The sequence below is a fragment of the Ceratocystis lukuohia genome (genome assembly GCF_044167205.1).
Source record: "Ceratocystis lukuohia strain C4212 chromosome Unknown Supercontig6_pilon, whole genome shotgun sequence".
Classification (NCBI taxonomy): domain Eukaryota; kingdom Fungi; phylum Ascomycota; class Sordariomycetes; order Microascales; family Ceratocystidaceae; genus Ceratocystis; species Ceratocystis lukuohia.
In genome coordinates this window covers 281,194-299,886 of record NW_027263525.1, presented here as the reverse complement: position 1 = coordinate 299,886, position 18,693 = coordinate 281,194, and the positions used below count along the sequence as shown (strand labels likewise).

General features: G+C 50.4%; 6 protein-coding genes across 6 annotated transcripts; 3 read left to right on the top strand and 3 right to left on the bottom strand.

Moving 5' to 3' along the window:
• Positions 1 to 10: 10 nt before the first annotated feature.
• On the top strand, positions 11 to 1,525 carry HOO65_060080 (Gamma-butyrobetaine dioxygenase; the record flags this gene model as incomplete). The annotated part of the gene is made up of 1 exon (XM_071001047.1): positions 11 to 1,525. The coding sequence occupies one exon, from the start codon at positions 11 to 13 to the stop codon at positions 1,523 to 1,525; it is 1,515 nt and encodes a 504-aa protein (XP_070857430.1).
• Positions 1,526 to 1,745: 220 nt separating this feature from the next.
• HOO65_060079 (Protein SGT1) lies at positions 1,746 to 3,154 on the bottom strand (the record flags this gene model as incomplete). The annotated part of the gene is made up of 2 exons (XM_071003892.1): positions 1,746 to 2,312; positions 2,381 to 3,154. 2 exons carry the CDS (start codon positions 3,152 to 3,154, stop codon positions 1,746 to 1,748), a joined length of 1,341 nt encoding a protein of 446 aa, XP_070857429.1.
• Positions 3,155 to 3,544: 390 nt separating this feature from the next.
• HOO65_060078 (putative family pyridoxal phosphate enzyme protein) lies at positions 3,545 to 4,531 on the top strand (the record flags this gene model as incomplete). Its single annotated transcript, XM_071003995.1, has 3 exons — positions 3,545 to 3,652; positions 3,729 to 3,900; positions 4,017 to 4,531. 3 exons carry the CDS (start codon positions 3,545 to 3,547, stop codon positions 4,529 to 4,531), a joined length of 795 nt encoding a protein of 264 aa, XP_070857428.1.
• A 214-nt stretch (positions 4,532 to 4,745) lies between these two features.
• Positions 4,746 to 7,838, bottom strand: HOO65_060077 (AP-2 complex subunit alpha; the record flags this gene model as incomplete). Its single annotated transcript, XM_071003660.1, has 3 exons — positions 4,746 to 4,916; positions 4,995 to 7,278; positions 7,342 to 7,838. 3 exons carry the CDS (start codon positions 7,836 to 7,838, stop codon positions 4,746 to 4,748), a joined length of 2,952 nt encoding a protein of 983 aa, XP_070857427.1.
• A 917-nt stretch (positions 7,839 to 8,755) lies between these two features.
• HOO65_060076 (NADH dehydrogenase ubiquinone 1 alpha subcomplex assembly factor 5) lies at positions 8,756 to 9,933 on the top strand (the record flags this gene model as incomplete). The annotated part of the gene is made up of 2 exons (XM_071003946.1): positions 8,756 to 9,046; positions 9,115 to 9,933. 2 exons carry the CDS (start codon positions 8,756 to 8,758, stop codon positions 9,931 to 9,933), a joined length of 1,110 nt encoding a protein of 369 aa, XP_070857426.1.
• A 332-nt stretch (positions 9,934 to 10,265) lies between these two features.
• On the bottom strand, positions 10,266 to 11,029 carry HOO65_060075 (Arp2/3 complex subunit; the record flags this gene model as incomplete). The annotated part of the gene is made up of 3 exons (XM_071004045.1): positions 10,266 to 10,479; positions 10,556 to 10,683; positions 10,775 to 11,029. 3 exons carry the CDS (start codon positions 11,027 to 11,029, stop codon positions 10,266 to 10,268), a joined length of 597 nt encoding a protein of 198 aa, XP_070857425.1.
• Positions 11,030 to 18,693: the final 7,664 nt, after the last annotated feature.

The following is an 18,693-nucleotide window of genomic DNA, read 5'->3' as shown; positions in this document are numbered from 1 at the left end:
TCCAATCACCATGGCCTCTGCTCTACTATCACGAACACGAACACGGGTGGCAAGGGCTACTGCAGCTTTGGTTTTGGGGGCGCCAAAACAAGCCTATCGCCGCCAAACCCTAGCCTCCTTGAAAACTGTATCTAGCCGACGCCACACCTCATCCTACATCAGCTCTACCATCGCCGAATCAGCTAGCCCCAGTCTTTCCAGCGCATGGGATGGTCCCACGGCCCATATCCCGGCCAAGCTTGTGGCCGCTTCAGTGTTTCTGCGTGATGCCTGTCGATGTCCGCACTGCGTCACGCCATCCTCAGGTCAAAAGACCTTTGGGACGTTTGATATTCCTGCGGACATCCGACCGCGTCACGTTGACATCTTGCCCGACTTCACACTGCGGATCACGTGGACGGCCGATGTCGCCAGTGCCCCACACGGCCATGTATCAGAGTACTCGCCCCAGTACCTGCGGAGTCTGCAGTTGAAGCGTGCCGGCAAGCATGAGGACCAACACGACTTTCGCGCTCCACAGCGCGCTGTTGGCATGAAGCTCTGGGATGGTGCGGCCGCGCGCCAACACGTTCAGCGAATTCCCTATGCCGAATTCATGGACACTAGTGACGATTCTGGGCTGTGGCGTGCCCTGCTGGATCTCGAAGCGCTGGGTCTTGTGTTTCTAACTGACGTGCCACGCGATAAGGAGTCAGTTGCGCGTATCGGTTTGCGTATAAACACGCTCCAAGAAACCTTTTATGGCCGCACCTGGGACGTAGTCTCCAAGCCGCAGGCCGAGAACGTGGCTTATACAGCTGGCTTCCTAGGCCTGCACCAGGATATGCTCTACGTACAGCAGCCGCCACGTATCCAGCTTCTCCATTGCATGGTCAATTCGGCAACGGGGGGTGAATCACTCTTCAGTGACGCACGCTTGGCAGCCCAAAAACTTCTCGATCGGTCGACAGCCGGTGACACTCAGGCCGCTAGGTATGTGCAGCTGTTGGCCGACTTCCGCGTGCGCTACCACTACACCACGCCACCCTTCACGTACCGCAACTCGTGGCCCGTTTTGCAATTCCGCGACACCTTTGATAGTCGTGGGGTATCGTGCCGCGAGCTCGATGAGGTCTGGTGGTCGCCCCCGTTCCAGGCACCCAACCCCCCAGCCGATCCACAGGCTGAGGGTATTTCAGATCTTGAGGCTGAACGTAGAAGCAGAGAGTGGCTGCAGGCTTTGCAGGTTCTTCGCGGACTGATTGAGCATCCCGACCACGTCTATGAGACCAAGATGGGTGCGGGTGATTGCGCCTTATTTGATAATCGTCGTGTGTTGCACGCCAGACGTGCGTTTGACACAGCATCAGGCGAGCGGTGGTTGCGAGGGACATACATCTCCGACGAGGATTTCCGCAGTAAAATGCACAGTGTCCCGAGAGACCGGCTGCAAGTATATGCCGAAAGGATGGGACTGCCGGTTCTCGTCAACAATAAGGCGGTCAAGGGCGAGCGGACGGTGCTGGAATATTTACAAGCAAATTAATCTACCTAAAGGCAATGTGGATCAGGGCGAAACAAAACAATATCAAGAATATATGAAATAAGAGAGAGTGTAGGTGAATCTGCCTGTATATATCTATGCAATATCAATACCATCATCTCATTCAAATAGCGGGTTACATAGGGAGCGGGAAAGGGCTGGGGGTATTGTGTGTTTCTTTCCTTGCCCGACTAGCGGACATTTTTACATTTTACCTTGTCATCTACGGCTTCCATTGCTTCACATCTACGCCATCAGGGGCCTTAGTCTCGACCGTACGGTCCTTGACATCTGACCAGTCTGTGCTCAGCGCAGTGCCGTTGCTCTCCAGGAAGCTCTTCATCATGGCCCGCCTCTGATCGTCCGAGGAACCAGCGTACAGTTTCTTGAAGAAGTGGTTAACATCTTTGCCGTCGTCATCATCCTCTTCCTGTGTTAGCTTATCCCAGTTCACAGGGCCCTTCTTAGAGGATGTCGGGTAGCTGGGCCTGGTCTCATCAGCAGACGAACCAGCCATAGCAGGCGCAGATGTTGAAGCGGCGTCTGAAGTGGCAACGGTAGATGTTGCCCCGGCCTCAGTGGCAGTCACAGACTCAGGAGCCCCAGTCAAGCCTTTGTTCCACTTGACAACTGTGGCTTTCCTCAAGCTTAGTTCAATCTTGACGGGTGACACGCGGGCGCTTGATTCAGCAATGATAATTGGGCCTCCTAGAACAATCTTGATAGTAGCGCCATCCTGGCCATCAACTGGGAGACCATTGAGCAACACAGCTGAAGAAGTAGCAGGGTCCTGCATAGGGTTAGCGAGTGTCGCTTCTCCACAAACCATTCACCCCATCCTATATGTAGTGCACTCACATCGTCAGGTATAAACTGGGCCGCAAACTGAGCCTTATCCACGCCCTTGACAAAAACCGACAGCGTCACCTGACCCGTTGACTGATAAAAGTCGGTCCGCAAGTCCTTTGCCGCCGTCTGGTTCGCTCCCTTCTTGGCAGCTTCTGGGGCCGCTGTAGTTACAGGCGTCGTTTGGGTGTCCACCACTCCGTTTTTAGCGGGCACTTTAGACACTGTCGGTTTGCGACTAGGGTCGTTTTCCGGGAGCCTTTCCAGAGCACCCAGACACTGCTGCCTAAAAGCCTGGATGGCGACCATGCGGTTACGAACTTCACTAACCTCCATAACAGCCTTCTTGTCCAGACCTGACATGGCTGCCTTGATCTTTTCGGCAGCTGACTCTTTTCGCACCGTGTAGTTGCCCTGGCTATCGACCTGAGTCGTCTCATCATCAGGAGTCGACGCCGGGCCGGGTCCATACAACTGCAGGGCCCAGAGTGCAACGCAGTCGGCATCAGCATAGCGGCCAAGACGCAGGAGCGCTACAGCACGACGATATTGGGCCTCAGCCATGAATTTTCGATTGGACCGCGATACAGCGGCGTGGAAGGCAGCCTCTGAGTCGGCCAAAGCAGAGGCGTAGTCCTGGTTGCCGACATAGGCCTTGGAGCGGTTTATAAGCCATAGAGGTGAAGCAGTCTGGGAAATAGCAGCAGTGTATTTAGCGATGGCAGTCGGCCAGTCGCGTTTTTCGAGGGCCTGGGCACCGAGTGTTGCCAGAGTAGTAGCTGACATGATGGGGGGGAAGTGACAAAGTTAAGGTCAATATTTGATGAATATAAGGCTGAGATAGATAAGCTACGTATGAAGAGGAAAACGCAAGGTTCGTGATGAAATGCAGTATTTTCAAAATAAATGCCTAAATCTAGCAACTGCGGTTTTCTGCTTTCTTACAGGTGCTAGAATGTCATGGAAGCTTTTAAGGCCTCAGCGCGGGGCATATCTGCCAAGCAGAATTAGCAAGTAGCTTGCTCACCGCCTTAGGAGCTACGAATCTACCGCAAAAAGGCCCTTACCGCTTTTTAAAAGATCTCCAACTTTGATATATCTAAACTTGAGTTGAGCCTCTCAAGCACAACAAAAAGAGGGAAAGATCGGCATCTTGATTCTATCATATATATCGCAATGTCTGTTGTTTCCGAAATGAAGGTCGATCATACCCGTGCCGCCACGCTCATTTCTCAACTCCAGTCGGTGCAAAGCTCCGTTACCGCAGTAGCCAAGGGCCGGCCAGTAGGTTAATCCTCTGCTTCCCCCAACGAGCTGTCTAGCTAACCATAGGTCCATGCGTCGCTTCGCAACTGTGCAGGTCCGTCTTGTTGCCGTCTCCAAGCTGAAACCTGCCAATGACATTCTTGCTCTCCATCAGAGCCCTACAAACCACGAGCACTTTGGCGAGAACTATGCACAAGAGCTGACGCAAAAGGCTGAACTGCTCCCTCCCAGCATCAAGTGGCACTTCATTGGTGGTCTGCAATCCGGTTCGTATCACCTAATCCTTTTGTTCTATCTCATCACCCTTCCTCTGCGCCAGCCCTGATCCAAGCCCCCCAGCCCCTCCTCAACTCCAATCACTAACAAAGACGTCCTTCTCCAGGTCATTGCAAAGGGCTCTCCAAGATCCCTAACCTCTGGGTCGTTTCCAGCGTCGATACCCTCAAGAAAGCACAGCTCCTTTCCAAGCACCGTGCCGATGCCATTGCATCCGCCGATTCTCCCGTCACCACGCCGCTCAACATTCACATCCAAGTCAACACCTCGGGCGAGGAAAACAAATCTGGCTGTGCTCCCGGCCCAGACACTGTTGCATTATGTCGGTCCGTCCGTGAGTTACCAGCGCTCAACCTTCTAGGCCTGATGACCATTGGTGCGATTGCCCGGTCGCATGCAACGACAGCTGAGACCGAGAACGAAGACTTCCGTGTGTTGACAGAGCAGAAGCTGCTGGTTGAGTCCGAGTTGCAGCTACAGAGTGATGAAAAGCTAGAGTTGAGTATGGGCATGAGTGAGGACTTTGAAGGAGCGATTGCCATGGGCAGTGGGGAGATTCGAGTGGGCAGCACGATTTTCGGGACAAGGCCAGCAAAGACGGATGCACAAGTAGTGGTGTAGTTGATGTAGGTCTAGTGTAGTATTAAAGGGCGGAGGGGCAGGAGGAATGTAAAAATATATACCTGCAAAACCTATTCCAACGTACGCCATCTCCCCTGGTCTGAGAGAGAACAAGCCCAACACAAAGCGTGTAAATAGCATCAAAGCAACCAACAGCAAAACCCTGATTCAAGCCCTAGAAACCCAGTCTCGTCGTCTCCATCCTCGCCTGTCATCACACCATGACGTTCCCAAATACATCCGAAATCTCCTGTCTTGTCGGCCCGGAATGTATTCCGCCCATATCCATAGTTGCCGGTGAGCCTTCTGCAATGCGATCTTCCATGAGCTTAAGCAGAATCGGCGGGACGGCTTCATCGGTAGCGCGGATCGTGAGGCGCACAACCTACAAAGACAGATGGGTTACCAGTTAGTGAAAAAGGGTATCTACATGGACAAACTATACACCATGAACCAAACTTACCTGAGACTCGTAATTCGGCTCCAGTCGCATCAAGCAACCAAACTTTCCGGCTTCCGATGTATGCAGCACGCTAGCACCCACAATATTCTGGGGCTTCGGGTCTACACCGTCCAGGATCTTCCATCGAAATCCGTCGATTATATGGCGCACAAAGTCGACATTCAGCCCACGGCTCGCCGCCGCGCGCGCAGTCAATCCGACAATCTTTTGTGCCTCGCGTGGGCCACCGCCAATTTGCTTCCAGCGCTTAAAAAAGTCGTCGGCTGACAGGTCGGCAGGACTCATGAACTTGTGTCCAGCGACAGGGAGCTTGAGTGTCAGTGCTTGTAGTGCACCAGCTAGGTAACTAATGCGAATAGTGGGAATCTTCCCAAACATGCGCTTAGCTTCGTACATGATGATTTTCTGGGCTTGCTGGCCTTCGCCAATAGTTGGCTCCGGAAGAGACTTGACATCCCACGTAAGATTGCCCTTTTCTGATTCGTCGAGATCGAGTGTCGTAGTAAACGACGTTATCGTAGCCGGCGTACGATTGCGGAAGTACATTATCAAACACGCCATCTCACCGCGATACTCGGATCTCACACCAATCTGAATCTGGCCATCCTCAAACAGCACACCGTCAGCCTTAAGCATCAGTCGGTTGTATCCATGCTCCCAACCTGGGGAAAGATGAGCCGCGCTAGCCAGATTAGGCATTTTAGGAGTCTTTCCATCGCTTGTCAGAAGATCTATTCCAGCAAGATCATTGCCCGCTCCTCCAGATTGGCCAGAGCCTGAGCCACCAGTTACATCTCCGCTCCCACGAACGGTAAACGTGCGTTTCAAGCCCCCGTTAACAGCCATGTTCCGCTCAACGGTATCGGTATTGGCGTCTTTGCCGCCAACAATCCACGTTGTCTTGTCGCTAGTATTGGCGTGTTTCTGGTGCAGACGCGAGAGCAAGGCAGATTGGCGTTCGGGGAAAGGCGGCATTTCATCACAAACAGTCCGCAGTAGATCATCAGTTGGCCGGGTTGCCAAAGAAAGGTACTCGCAGGCACGTTGTTGTAACTCTGAGTCCAAGGTGTGGCTATATAGCTGGAAGATACTAATAAGCTGTGGTTTGATTTCGGGAAACAAATTGACAAACTTAACGAAGCATGACAGGATCATCCCGCGCGTGCTAGAAGAGCACCCAGACATTTTAGACTGCAATGCCATAAACTGCTCAATAGGACTGCAGCGCTGCTGGTCGGCAATGAGGTGCCCAAACTCGCCGAGAATATAGGAGCCAATCTTGACCAGTGTCTCATGGCAGTGGTCGTGCTTGACATACTGCAGGGCATTCTGAGCCGCGTAAACCTGCAGCTCCTCGTTGTTGGTGACAATCTGGATCACACGCTGCCAGACCTCGTCGGCTACGTGGTCACCAGCCATGGCAATCAGTCTTAAAGAAATATCAACATACCACTGTACATCAGTAGCATACTTCTCTGTCAGGATAGCAATCTTGAGAACCATTTCCTCACGGATGGCAAAGTCGGCGTTTTGGAGGAAGTGCAGCAGCTCGCCCACGATGGCACGCGAGTTAGACGAGTCGCACATGCTATAAAGCAGGTCCAGTCCCTTGCGGCGCACACTGATGTCGCGGTCTTTGAGTGAGCCAAGGATTATGTCCTGGTGTTGCTTTATGGGGTCTAGGGTCTCGGTTCGTGCAGCCAAATGGGTCATGGCTTCGAGGCCGAGATATCGCACGTTCGTTTCTCGTGACTGAATGAAGCGTCCCAAGCGTGTCGAGACTGACTTCATAAGCCCGGTCTCGTTATCAAGGTGGATAATCAGGTTAATGGCCTCGAATAGCACGGCATTCTGGGCATTGTTTTGTTGCACGTTTTTATTGGACTCCATAGCATTGTTGAGGATTTTCGTGAGTGACGTGCGTATCATGTCCCGCACATGGGTATCTTCAGATGGTGGGAAGTACTGTAGGAGACGCAACAGCTTAACTTGAATCCATGGGCATGGTACCTTGTAGTATAGATAGTCGTGTGTGAATTCGTTGTCCATGACTATGCGCTTTAATCTTGCAGCAGCCTTGGGGTATGCGCCCTTGTACTGCTCGAGGTTGTCCTGAGCCAGAGTCATGACAAGTGAGGATACGGAAAGGCCAACGCCAAGATCGGGATCGTCAAGAAGAGAAATGATGCGCTCTGACCAGGTCGGCTGTACTATGGCCGGGTATTTGCGGTACAGGCGCAAGAGGGTAAGAGCAGCCTTTTTCTTGACAAAGGACTTTGAGGTTCTACGGAGGAAGACCGTTGATTAGTACCTATTACAGAGAGTCAAAGGATAGAAGAATGCCTACGGTGAAATCAGCAGACGATGCACCTCACTGCTAAGAGCCTCACCCATCTCACGCCCACCAATGTTAGCTATAGCATGCAGTGCCAAGCAGTTGAACAGCTCGTTATGGTCCATGAGATCCTTGCGGATGCTGTTGAAAACCAAATGCAACATCTCATGCTTCTCGTGTAGCAACAATGTCAGGGCAAGATAGCCGATCTGCTTCTCCGAGTATTTATTGGACGATATGAGGTTAACAGCCTCCAGGTGGCCAAAGTCGACATCCCAGCCCAAGATGTAGATGTACAAGAGCTTACACACGTATTTCTTCTTGTGGTAGCCGTTCAGGTTTCCATCCTTGAACTTTGTCCTAATATTAGCCAGCTCCTTGTTGATGCGCTTTTCCTCTAGCTCCCGGGCTCGAGCATTGCGCAAGTCAGCAATGAACTGGACAAGGCCGCGCATGTTCTGATTGCCAGTGGACGAACGGCCCAGAAAGGATGTGCTTCCGGACGACATGATTAATGGAGGGTTAGTATTATGGGGGGGGGGGGCTAAACGGGAGAGCAGGGCAAAGGAGGGAAGAGGAGGTAAAATCGGAGCAGGATGGCAAGAGTACGGAAGGCCAGGCTAGACTAGGCTAGACAAAGCCAGAACGATATCGACGTTATCGGGAGATCGGATCGGGGATGTGGACACGCTTCAATGTCAGTCGTCAAAGGATAGGCCGAGGCCGGTAGATAAAAAGTGAGTCCAGGCTCGTGAGGCAAACACCCGCAGTTACGTGTAGAAGGCCCAGGGCTTTTTTTCAATAGCCGGGAAACCCGCAGAGACCAGCTGGTTCAAATCGCAGTCGGCAAGAGACGGTCCGGAGATTCACAATAGGGGGCGGGTGGGCGGGGCGGCTAAGCTAGCCAGGCTTTGCTTTGTGGCTCTTCGTTTAATGAAGCGTAGCCTTGTCTGGCTTTGCACTGCAGTGGTAGCCTTGGGAAAGAGGCAAGGAGAGAAGGAAAAAGGGGGCACTTGTTGATTGAAGCAACGACGAAAAAAAATAGAATTATTAATTGGATGATGGGGAAGACAGAGACTCAAAAAGGCAGGATGGCTGGCAAGAAATAATGGTAAAAGAAGCCAGTCTCGTTCGGCCTAATGTCTTGATGGGGGGCCTATGATGAGCTATTGGAGCCTGCAAGAGCCTATAAATTATCTAGATACCCCTGTGTTTATAGGGCATCCCAGCGCTACAGAGAACGCAGCAGGAAATCCTTCAACCCTTATCGATAGCACATGCACATGCCTTCCAAACCCTTTGCTATGATCCTGCTCTAGTTCCTCCCCGCTATAGCATTGTACAACATCAACACCAACAACCAGCCCATCCTACATCTTGTTGTTCTTCTCTCCCTTCTTTCCTTTCTCCCCTCCGTCTAAATGCCATGATCCTTGCTACTCTCGCCACCCGCACTTCAATCCGGGCTTTAACGTCTCCCCTCCACTACAAACCGGCCTCCACACCCGTCTTCTCCCCCACCTCTTCTGCTGTCGCCATCGCACTTCCCTGTGTCCGCGGCTTCGCTTCACACGCCTCGCCTTCTCCGCAGTTTCAAATCTTCAATCGCCGCACTAAATGGCTCCAGAAAGAACGGGCAGCCCGCAATGTCCAGGACAGTCGTCAGGCAGACTATCTCAAGGATGAAGTCGCTATTCGCCTCTGCGAACGTCTACTCGTGAGTTTCTGCTCCTCCAGTAATCGCCAGTTACGGCCACCCCCCCGCTAAACCAAGACTATCTCCAGGACGTCAAGCGCCACTTTCCTCGAGTTCTCGACCTCGGTGCAAACTCGTGCAACATTGCTCGTGCCCTGACCCGCCCCAACCCCGATCCTGCAAGCCCCACTTCGCCGCCCATCGCCGACCGCATCGGGTCTCTTCTCTCCGTCGACTCGTCGCATGCCCTTCTCTATCGCGATTCTGACCAACCATTTAACGAGCAGCTTTCTATCACACGTGACGTCGTGGATGATGAGGAATCTCTTATCTACGACCCCGCCTCGTTTGACATGGTCCTCAGCTCGCTCAGCATGCATTGGATCAACGATCTGCCCGGCTTTCTGGCTAAGGTCAATGCCATGCTCAAGCCTGACTGTCCTTTCCTCGGGGCCATGCTTGGCGGTGATACATTGTTCGAACTTCGCACATCGCTGCAGCTAGCCGAGCAGGAGCGTCGCGGCGGCGTATCTCCGCATGTCTCGCCACTGGCTGATGTTCGCGACGTCGGGAATCTTCTACAAAAGGCTAACTTCCAGATGCTAACAGTTGACGTTGATGATATCATTGTCGACTACCCCGATATGTTCGCCCTAATGCAGGACCTGCAGGCCATGGGCGAAGCCAACGCTGTTCTCGGCCGCGAAATGGGGCCCATCTCGAGGGATGTGCTACTAGCTGCTAATTCTATATACAAAGAGCTTCATGGAAATGATGACGGGAGCGTTCCCGCCACTTTCCGCATCATCTACATGATTGGCTGGAAGCAAGGTGAGAACCAGCCCAAGCCCGCAAAGAGAGGCAGTGGCGAGGTCAGTCTCATTGATGTTCTAGCCAAGAAGGACTGATTAGATGACGGTGGAGACTGAACCGCCTTCGTGTACCTCATACTCATCATCTCTGCGTCTGTAATTTATATCCCACCGGTTGGTCATTTTTCTGTACAAATATGTGTATCTCTAAATTTCTTAAAAAAAAACACCTCTATTCATATGTCTTGGGCACCATAATAAAAGCAGTCGCAGACGGCATCTCTACCAATCCGAAAGCCCCATACTTGGGCATTCAAAGAAATAAGAACGCCTTTAAAAGCAATAAAAACTAGTCAAACGCCGCTTCCATTCATCAAAGCATAGCTTTCGAAGGACAGCTTCCAAAAAGATTCCTTCGCCCTTCAAGTTCAAACTCTTCGGAAGTCCGACATACACCGCACAATACAGCCCTGTCCCGCAACATCCACCACCTTCTCATGCCAGCTCAAAAGCACGCTCATGGCTGCTGTCACCGACTCGTTGGGGCCACCAGGTCTCATTCCCACTTGGCTGAAGCCCGTCGCCTGGGGAGCCACTCTGGCCGAGGGCGTGCGGGACGATCCAGAGTCCATTCCCTTGTATCTAGCGGGAACCAAGTAAACTATTAGTCTTCCTATCAATGTCACTATAGCTTTTTACAGCTGTGATTTGCTCTTACAGGTACTTCATCAAAACATCAACCAGCTCGCTGCCGCCGGGGGACGTGTAGATTTGGGTGAGGATAGGAGTCATGTCACTAGCCTTGATAGACTGCAGAACCTCGAGGATGGTCTGCAGATGGGCATCCTATACGTACAAGGGAACAATTAGCCTTTTTTGCTCTCCTCTGTGAAAATGTGTCCCTGTTGGCCTCCATTGCTGCCGATATATCACTCACCTTTGCCGCGTCATCGCCGTTGTACACCGGCATTTCCAGGCACCCTCTCAACGCACCCTCAGAGTCCCCACCACGCAGCAACTGGCGCACCTGCGTCGATAACGCACGTACTTCAGCCTCTGAGATTTCAGGCTGGGGTGGGTGCAGCGTAGATGTGTTGAAGTTGTAGGGCGAGTCCTCCTCCAAGGCATCAATGTTGATGGTACGCCAAGCATCGTTGAACGAATCGGCCGTGACTTGCTGGATAATAGACATCCTGGCGGTAGCGTCGTATTTAGTTTCTGTAAATTGAGTGCGAGCTCGAGAGATGGTTGTAGAAGATGGAGGCGATTTGGAGCAGTGGAGCTCGAGTAAATAAGCTTTAGATGTAGATGTCGTGGAGCTTGGGTTTCCTCTCTTTTGATTGCGGCTTTAGTGTGTTGGCAGAGCAGAGGTTTACAGAAAAAAAGATCAATTTTTTCTCTAAAATATGCGATTGAAAGCCCCCAGTGAGATTTAGACTTTTTGATTAATAGACATGAACAAAGAACAGAATTGCTGACCCAATGAAGCTCAACAGCCTTTATCTTGTGAAGGCTATCTATCGGGAGCTCTGGACTAATGGCTGCATAGCCCAAGCCTTGCGGGGCTGGGTGACGTTGCGGGAACAGCTGGTGGCAGCTGCAGGATGCATCCCCACCAAACCCTAGTACGTGACCCCATCTACCCTAAGAATTACCATACTGACTAAGACCCAGATGGTATTACATGTAGGAATATGGGAAGTAGATTTACTTCCGGCTTGTACGACTTGCTAATAAAATATCACCATTCACTCGGCTTTACCTTAAATTCTCCGAGTGCGTGCGAGAGATAGATCTATATTCACTCAAGTTTGAGCCAACCTAGTTTATTTAAACAGGCTGTAGCACAAGCAAATGCATGCCTGACATGGCTCGAATTTCCGAGGACTTGCTCCAGGGTTACCGGTCAGGCGGGATCTGCTTTTTTTACTCAGCCTCTATACTGCATGATAAAGCCATGAGGTACACCTAGTCTAGGGAACTCTGGAGATCAATATAGCAAAAAGGAGACAACATAAGGAACCTATCAGCGGTGAGTCGCTTACGCCAAGGGAAAGCCAAAGACAAAGAACAGAGATAGGAAAGACCATGCGATGGCGCTTAGAGAACTCAATGCGGGCCTGCTGACGACTGGATGCTTCAGGAGAATGGATTGTCAAGGTAGACAGAGAGAACTGTGCAGCTTACAGGGTGTGGCATGGCAGGACAGGGCAGCTGGACAAAAACAAGACACAGAACAGAAGAGGCAAGTTGGACAAGTCGGTACCAGATTACGGGAAGAGAAATGGATAGTGGGAGAGGAAGGAGAGACAATGCCCCTGTTGGGGTTGTTGGGAGAACGCTGTCCATGAACAAGAATGCAATGAGAAATAAGAGGGTATAGGCTATTAAATTTCTCATAGGGGGCATTGACTCGGAGTTTACGCCTAATATATCACCAGAACCCAGGAGCCGGGACAGGCAGGGAAAAAAAACCTGGATGGGTTTGGTGATAGTCCAACAGATAAGAATATGACCTTTAGGGGAGTAGAGCGGAGGGGCAAGCTGGGGTGTAAAGGCAAGTATTAAGTGGCTTATGGCTGCACTCTCCTTTCATGGCTGCAGCCTTTTCCTTGGCTTCTCAACAGAATACCCATAGAAGTCCACAGAACGAAAAGACACCCCTGTTCTGGGCCGGACCCCAAAGAGTGGAAAGCCGACGCCTCCTTTGGCGATCTTCTGAGATTTGACGGGGATTATTTGGCAATAATATACCATGTTATTTTTCTGCTCTCTTTTCCTGGCCCAGATTTCCTCTCCTGTATACAACGAGTCTTGCTGAGGAAGAAATGAGAAAAGAAAAAAAAGGAGATCGTAGCAATTAGAAGAAAAGGAAAAAGGCAAAAGAGAAAACTCGGAAAAGGAAGAAGAGCCCTGTTTAATCGAGAAGTTCATTATGTAAAATCAGGCATATGGCTCCCCTCCCCCTTTCAGGGTCCAAATTTCCGGGATACCAGGGCTGAGAGGAAGGGGAGGGGCCGGGGGACGGGGATGGAATGGGTTGAGATGGAATGGGGGTGTGGGATGCCCTGGTATAGCTACCCTATCCATTTCCATTTTGTCCAAGCTACCGGCTCTTCTATGCGGCTATGGAGAAGGACGGTCGAGGAAGCGAAAAGAAGGGGGCAAAAGAAAATCTAGGTCGAGGAGGTCCTTTCATGACTGGATGGCCATTTTGAGCTCATCAAAGCTGAACGCAAGCTGAAGAAAGTCTCTTTTCTGGTAGAGATTAACGAGAGGAGAAGACCGAGAACAGCTCTGATTAGTCAGGAGATGCAGCAAAGGGCGACGACACATGGGCGGGATAATGCCAGCAGCGACTCTATTATAAGCAATACAGTTAGCCAGCGAGCACCAAGTTAGACAGACGGAGGAGGAACAGGCCAAACTCAGGGCCAGGATCAGGCCTAAAAGAAGCTTCTGAAATAAGTGTAGCGGACTGTCCCAAGTCCCAAACACACAAGCTTGGGGTGCGTGTTGGGCAAGTAAGTGGCTTGTATGAGAAGCACATAAAACACTGTGTCTTCAGACGAAAGCTGTCAAGTCTGTGTGATTTGTACCTAAACTTGTGTGTTTGTGCATGTAAGTGTACCTACATATTGTTTTGTGCTCCCAGATCAGGGGGGTACAAAGCTACAATCGCACAAAGTAAATTAATTATCGCTCCTTCCTAATTAGCATTACGGATAGTGGTCCCGAGCGGGTCTCTTTATTTAGTACCGAAAACAAGCCATCCCTCCCCCCCTTTTTGGTCCTTTAGTTCTCTTTTGGGATCATCCTTTTTCTGGTGACTGTTATTTTTGTTGTTCATTGTGTAAATTCAGGGACTTCTCTAGCGTCTTGGTGCCGCGGTTTGGTTAGTGGCTTAGGGCCGAGGACAAGCCCTACTTCTTGTTGTTTGGCAAGAGTAGAAGGGATAAGCCGCCGCCTTTCATGCTTCTTTACCCTCTACCCATCCCGCCTCATAGTTGGATTGGGGCCTTTTGATCCTATGATCGACGGTGCAGAAAGACAAGGCTAGAGGGAGAAAGTTGGCCTATTCATCGGCTGTGGTTGCAAAGCACTAGTCCCGAGACTTGGCAGGCCTTGGGTCAATTGAAAACGCACTCTAGTTGCGTATAATACACCAGTCTCACGATGATACCAGCCAAGCGTACATACTTCTCGCCTCGACATACCTTGAACCAGAATCGATCGTAGCTTTCTCCAAAACACCACCGAAAGCAAATCAAATCACGAACTTGATCGCCAGGAAGTTATGAGTCAAGGCTTTTTTTATTTCAAACATGTCCTGCTCTCTTTTTGCGGATTTGGGAAACCAGTAAGCCGACAAGGCTGGTACGTACTGATGTAACTGGGTTGGGCTTACTGAAAACAGAAGTCTTTTCCTCCCAAAATACACTTGATTTACTGTTTCCTCCCGCGTTGCGGTAGTATTGATTGCACGTTGATACATTGAGCCCAAATTCCACCTTGAGCAAAACGGAGGGGCCGGCTATTTGGCTTTGATTTTCTTGGTGCATCAGAGGTTTGAGGTGAGCGAACTAAAGTGAGAATAGAACCAGCACCAGACTTGGAAGAAATTATTGAGTTCTTCGTGTCAAAACGCCTTGCTACGACGCCGTGTATCTAGCGTAGTGTGCCATCAAATTGCAACCTGCGTTTTATAAGTTTTCCCTTGTCGTCTCCTCCCTGCCCTCCTCCAGTTTACCAGCCTATTTTGGGTGGCTACAGGGCTGGTCCTAGGCCAAAGGGGATGGAGAGAAGGCGTGTGACTTCCTTTGACCCTCGCTCGGATTGGTGTTTCCCTTTGAACTACCGTTGCTTTGGGTTCCTCTGGGATTCGGAGATCCAAGCCACTGGATCGGGTTTCTTTTTTACCTACTAGGCCTGGGCCTCAGAAGCACCAGCAGCCCGTGGCCCAGGACGCGTTTGATTAGCTGTTATGGGTGCATAGCAGAAGTAACACCACAGTAGTGGCAACGCAGTTGGCATTGCTACCCTGGCATGCGAGAAGGGGGAGCCGACAAGGGCCTCAAGTATGACCCCTGAAGCGCTGGAAGTAGGCTTGAACAGCCAGGCAAAAAATATCCAGCAATTTCCTTTCCTTACTGTGTTACGCTGGCCCTGTGGTTGAGCAAGCAAGCGAAGATCCCAAGGCATTGGAAGGAGAGGAATTTTAATGTGATTGCCATTCGACTTTCATGTTGGGATGAGAGCAGGCATTAGCCCGGTGAATGCAATGCTGCCTCAATATTAGACCGGGCCAGTTTGGTCTGGCGCAGTCACGCCACAAATGACTACGAACTACGGCAATGGAACATAGGCCAGAAAGAGAAGACCAGGAAACAAGGGCGCCTAGAAGAGAGGGAGAGAGAATTAAAAAAAAAAAAAAAAAAAAAAAAAAAAAAGCAAGAGGCGCATCACACCACGACACAGCACACTATTAGTCGCTCAGTCCTTTGACTGTTTCATAGTATTTTTGGCTGGGCTCGAGGGTACCCAAGGGCGCTAACCAGCCAACAAAGAAGAAAGGCCAAGGGGACAGTGACAAGCACCAAGTCAGCTAAGCTAAGAAAAAGGAACCTAGTGTCATAATAAAGCGGCCATTGTTTAGGCTCATAGTTAGTTCGGGTCAAGCGAGTTATAGAAGGGAAAATCATGCGTGGTAGGTGCAGTCAGTTGAGGTGAAAGGTGAGTGTTGCGCACCAGCCCAAGCCAGTCCAGTAGCGGAAGATGCGACACAATACTGAAAAGAGAGAAGATGAGGGGGTTAGAAGAAAGCAAGCCGCTACAGGGCAATGGCCCAAGAGGTTTGTGCGGCTTGAAAGGCAACTTGGCTGCTTTGGTTGGTCCAAATGCGTGTTAGTGGCTATAATCTATACACTTTGTATCAACCTTGCCACATGGCGACAACAACAGGGCCAAGTTTCCTCTAATCTTTGGTATTGCTCTCTACGACAACAAAAACTTGTTTGCGTATTTGGCCTTTTCTGGATGCCTTAGCTTGATTTTATGTTATAGTGGGCGGCCTATTATAGGTGTGCGACGAAGTATTGATAGAGGGGGGTGACGGAGGTGCCAAGACGCAGAGCTAAGAGCGGCTACTCCTTGAAAGGCCATAGCACAGAGCACAGAGCCAAGCCGAAAAAGAAGGCAAGGTGAAGCCACGGTGAATGGAGGAAGGACGCAGACAGAAAAGATGATGGAGGTGGAGAGACTGGCTTAAGTGTGGCCCAAGGGGAGCTTTGTGTCAAGGTGAGAGAAGGTGAGGGTCTGAGGGTGCCAAGGTGAAGGCCAAGACAAGGGCAATAAGGAATGCCGACCGAGACTGCTGTTAGTATTAGGGTGGTTCGGGCGCTAGTGTTAGTGATGTGGATATAGAAGAATGTGCTTTCGGTCATGCCATCCCATTAATTAGCGGACCAGAGCGGGAGATAACATAGTCGGAGAGATGCAGAGAGACATTTGTGTTTTTTTTCGGCACGTGTATAATACATGGGAAGAGAAAAGCAGCGGAGGAACCGGATAGGAGCATTCTGGGGAAATGTTGTATGAGCTTTGTCGTCTGTGTTGCATACTGGGCATCTTATGCCAATATGTATACCTGTGTGTATCTCAGACATTTGCGTTATCCCCCCCCCCCTAAATCACCAAGCCAATGGGCCAGTATTGTCTTCTTCCCTCCTTTCCTCCGGCCTTACCTTGACAAGACCGAACGAGCATCTTCCAAAACAAGAGAAAAGGCAGAAAATGGAAGGTATAAGAGCACAGTTGAGCCAGTCAGCCTGGTTCAACCAGCCAGGGCCTTCGGGGGGGGGGGGGGGGGGTTGGAAAGGGCGTTTGCTGCTCATAGCGCGCGCTTCACTTTGTCTCTTGCTCAATAAGCCTTGCCTCCTATAAGCATCTATAAATGCCTATAAGATCTAAGTGGTAGAGCCCTATAAGATCTCTTCACGGGGCTATAACACAAGCCAAGTAGAGATAGCATGCTAGCTTTTTTTGCTGTATTTCCCTAGAGTGGCCAGTTGACAGCACCCATGTTCCCTGTGCTTTGTTCCTCAGAAAGTGGCTGCAGCCAAAGGATTGCTAAAGCAAGATTAGGGAGCGAAAGGGTAAACTAGAAGCCCCCGTAGAATATTCATCGAACAGGCGTCTAACTCTGTCTATGGTGTTAGCTTGATGCACAAGGCGTACTCGTAAAGACCTGACTTGCCTTTTTTTTTTTCTCAGTATACTCAGTTATGCAGTATGTCTTTCTCTCTTGGACCGCTCCCTTTTCCTTTGCTTTCATTTCTACTATTCTGCTTGCCGTTGTTAGATGAAATGCCAAACTTTTGGGCGGAAGAGCATAGGCCACACCATGAACAAGCACAAAGTAGATTACCGAACAAAAGGAGACCAAACACAAAAAGGAAAACTTACCAACTTGCTTGTCTCTTTTTGTTTTTTTCTTCTTTTCGCCAATTGTCCGTTTCTGTTATGTCCGGAATTTCCTTGAGTTAGGCTAAAGCCAATAATTGGCATTCTGTAGAGGGATCCCGTCCTTTCAGCTCTAGAAGAGTTTTTTCAGTGTTCGATTGGGGCGGGAGGTTCCATGTATATGCGCAGGTGCGGGGAGATAAATAGTAAGAGAATGGGGAAGAAATGTCGAAAGGGGAAGTTCAGCTTGCCCATGCTGATCAACGACGATGGTGATAGTCTGAGATAGATTATGGGTAGAATGCCACAATGTTTTAGCTCAGGCTGAGGCTACACAAGCCCCCAAGTTGACACATATCACAACAATGCAACGCACACAAATCATAAAACTCACACACAAACAGTATCACACCGCACATTGCATTCAAGTAAACTTCCGATTGCATCGGCTGGCTTCCACAAAAACACGTGTCTAGGGCTTTTGACTCTGGGCTCTTGCCTCTTCTTCGCTTCTTTGTCAGCAGCACCCACTTCTATTTTTTTGTCTTGAGTTCTTTCCATGTACCGCCACGCTTAACCTTGTCAATATTATCACACAATTCAACAGCTCAGATTCTCAGATTGTCAGACATTGCAATATAACGGCGGATGGAGCCGATTTGGAATTTGGGTACCAAGGGCTTCTGTTGAGTCATGCAAGGTATCGCCATCCATCATATATTCCTTTTCCCGCCTCTCGCGGTGAGCAGCAGTTTGGTTTGGGCCCGTGTGTGGGTGCGTGATGTGTATCAAGTAGAACTACCAGTTCTCCTACTGGCCATCGTCATACCTGGTCTAGGAGACAGTGCTCATGCAAACAGCGCAAAGAGCAAAGAGCGGGCAAGTTGTGGCGGTTCTGATATACGTTCACTGCATCAGCTATAGCCCACGAATACTACCCCAAGGCTGCTATAGCCTCATGCCATTGGGTATCTTTACATAATATGCACCTTCACCGTATCAACAAACGCAACTTCAGATGCAGCAGACAGAGACAAACCCCTTCTTTTCGCCCTCACTCTCGGCTCGGAGAAGAGATCCACGGATGTCAAAAAGCATTTGTGACAGGTAAGTTTACCCTCCTAGGTGTGCACTGATGCTCGGCCTGGACCCGTTCCACTATTTACTTCCACAACTTTCATAGAACCTCAACCAGCGTGCCCAGGCCGTATATAAAAGCATCAAGTAAAACACTATATATTACCAGAGCCCCGCCTTTCGCCCATTCATTCACCGGGCCACCCGCAGGGTATCAAACAGTCCATGCTCTATGGGGAACGGGGAGACTCCGTCCGTTTCCAGCTTGAGAGACAAGCGCCCGAGACAAGAAATGGAGCGTAGTGAGAAAAAGGATTG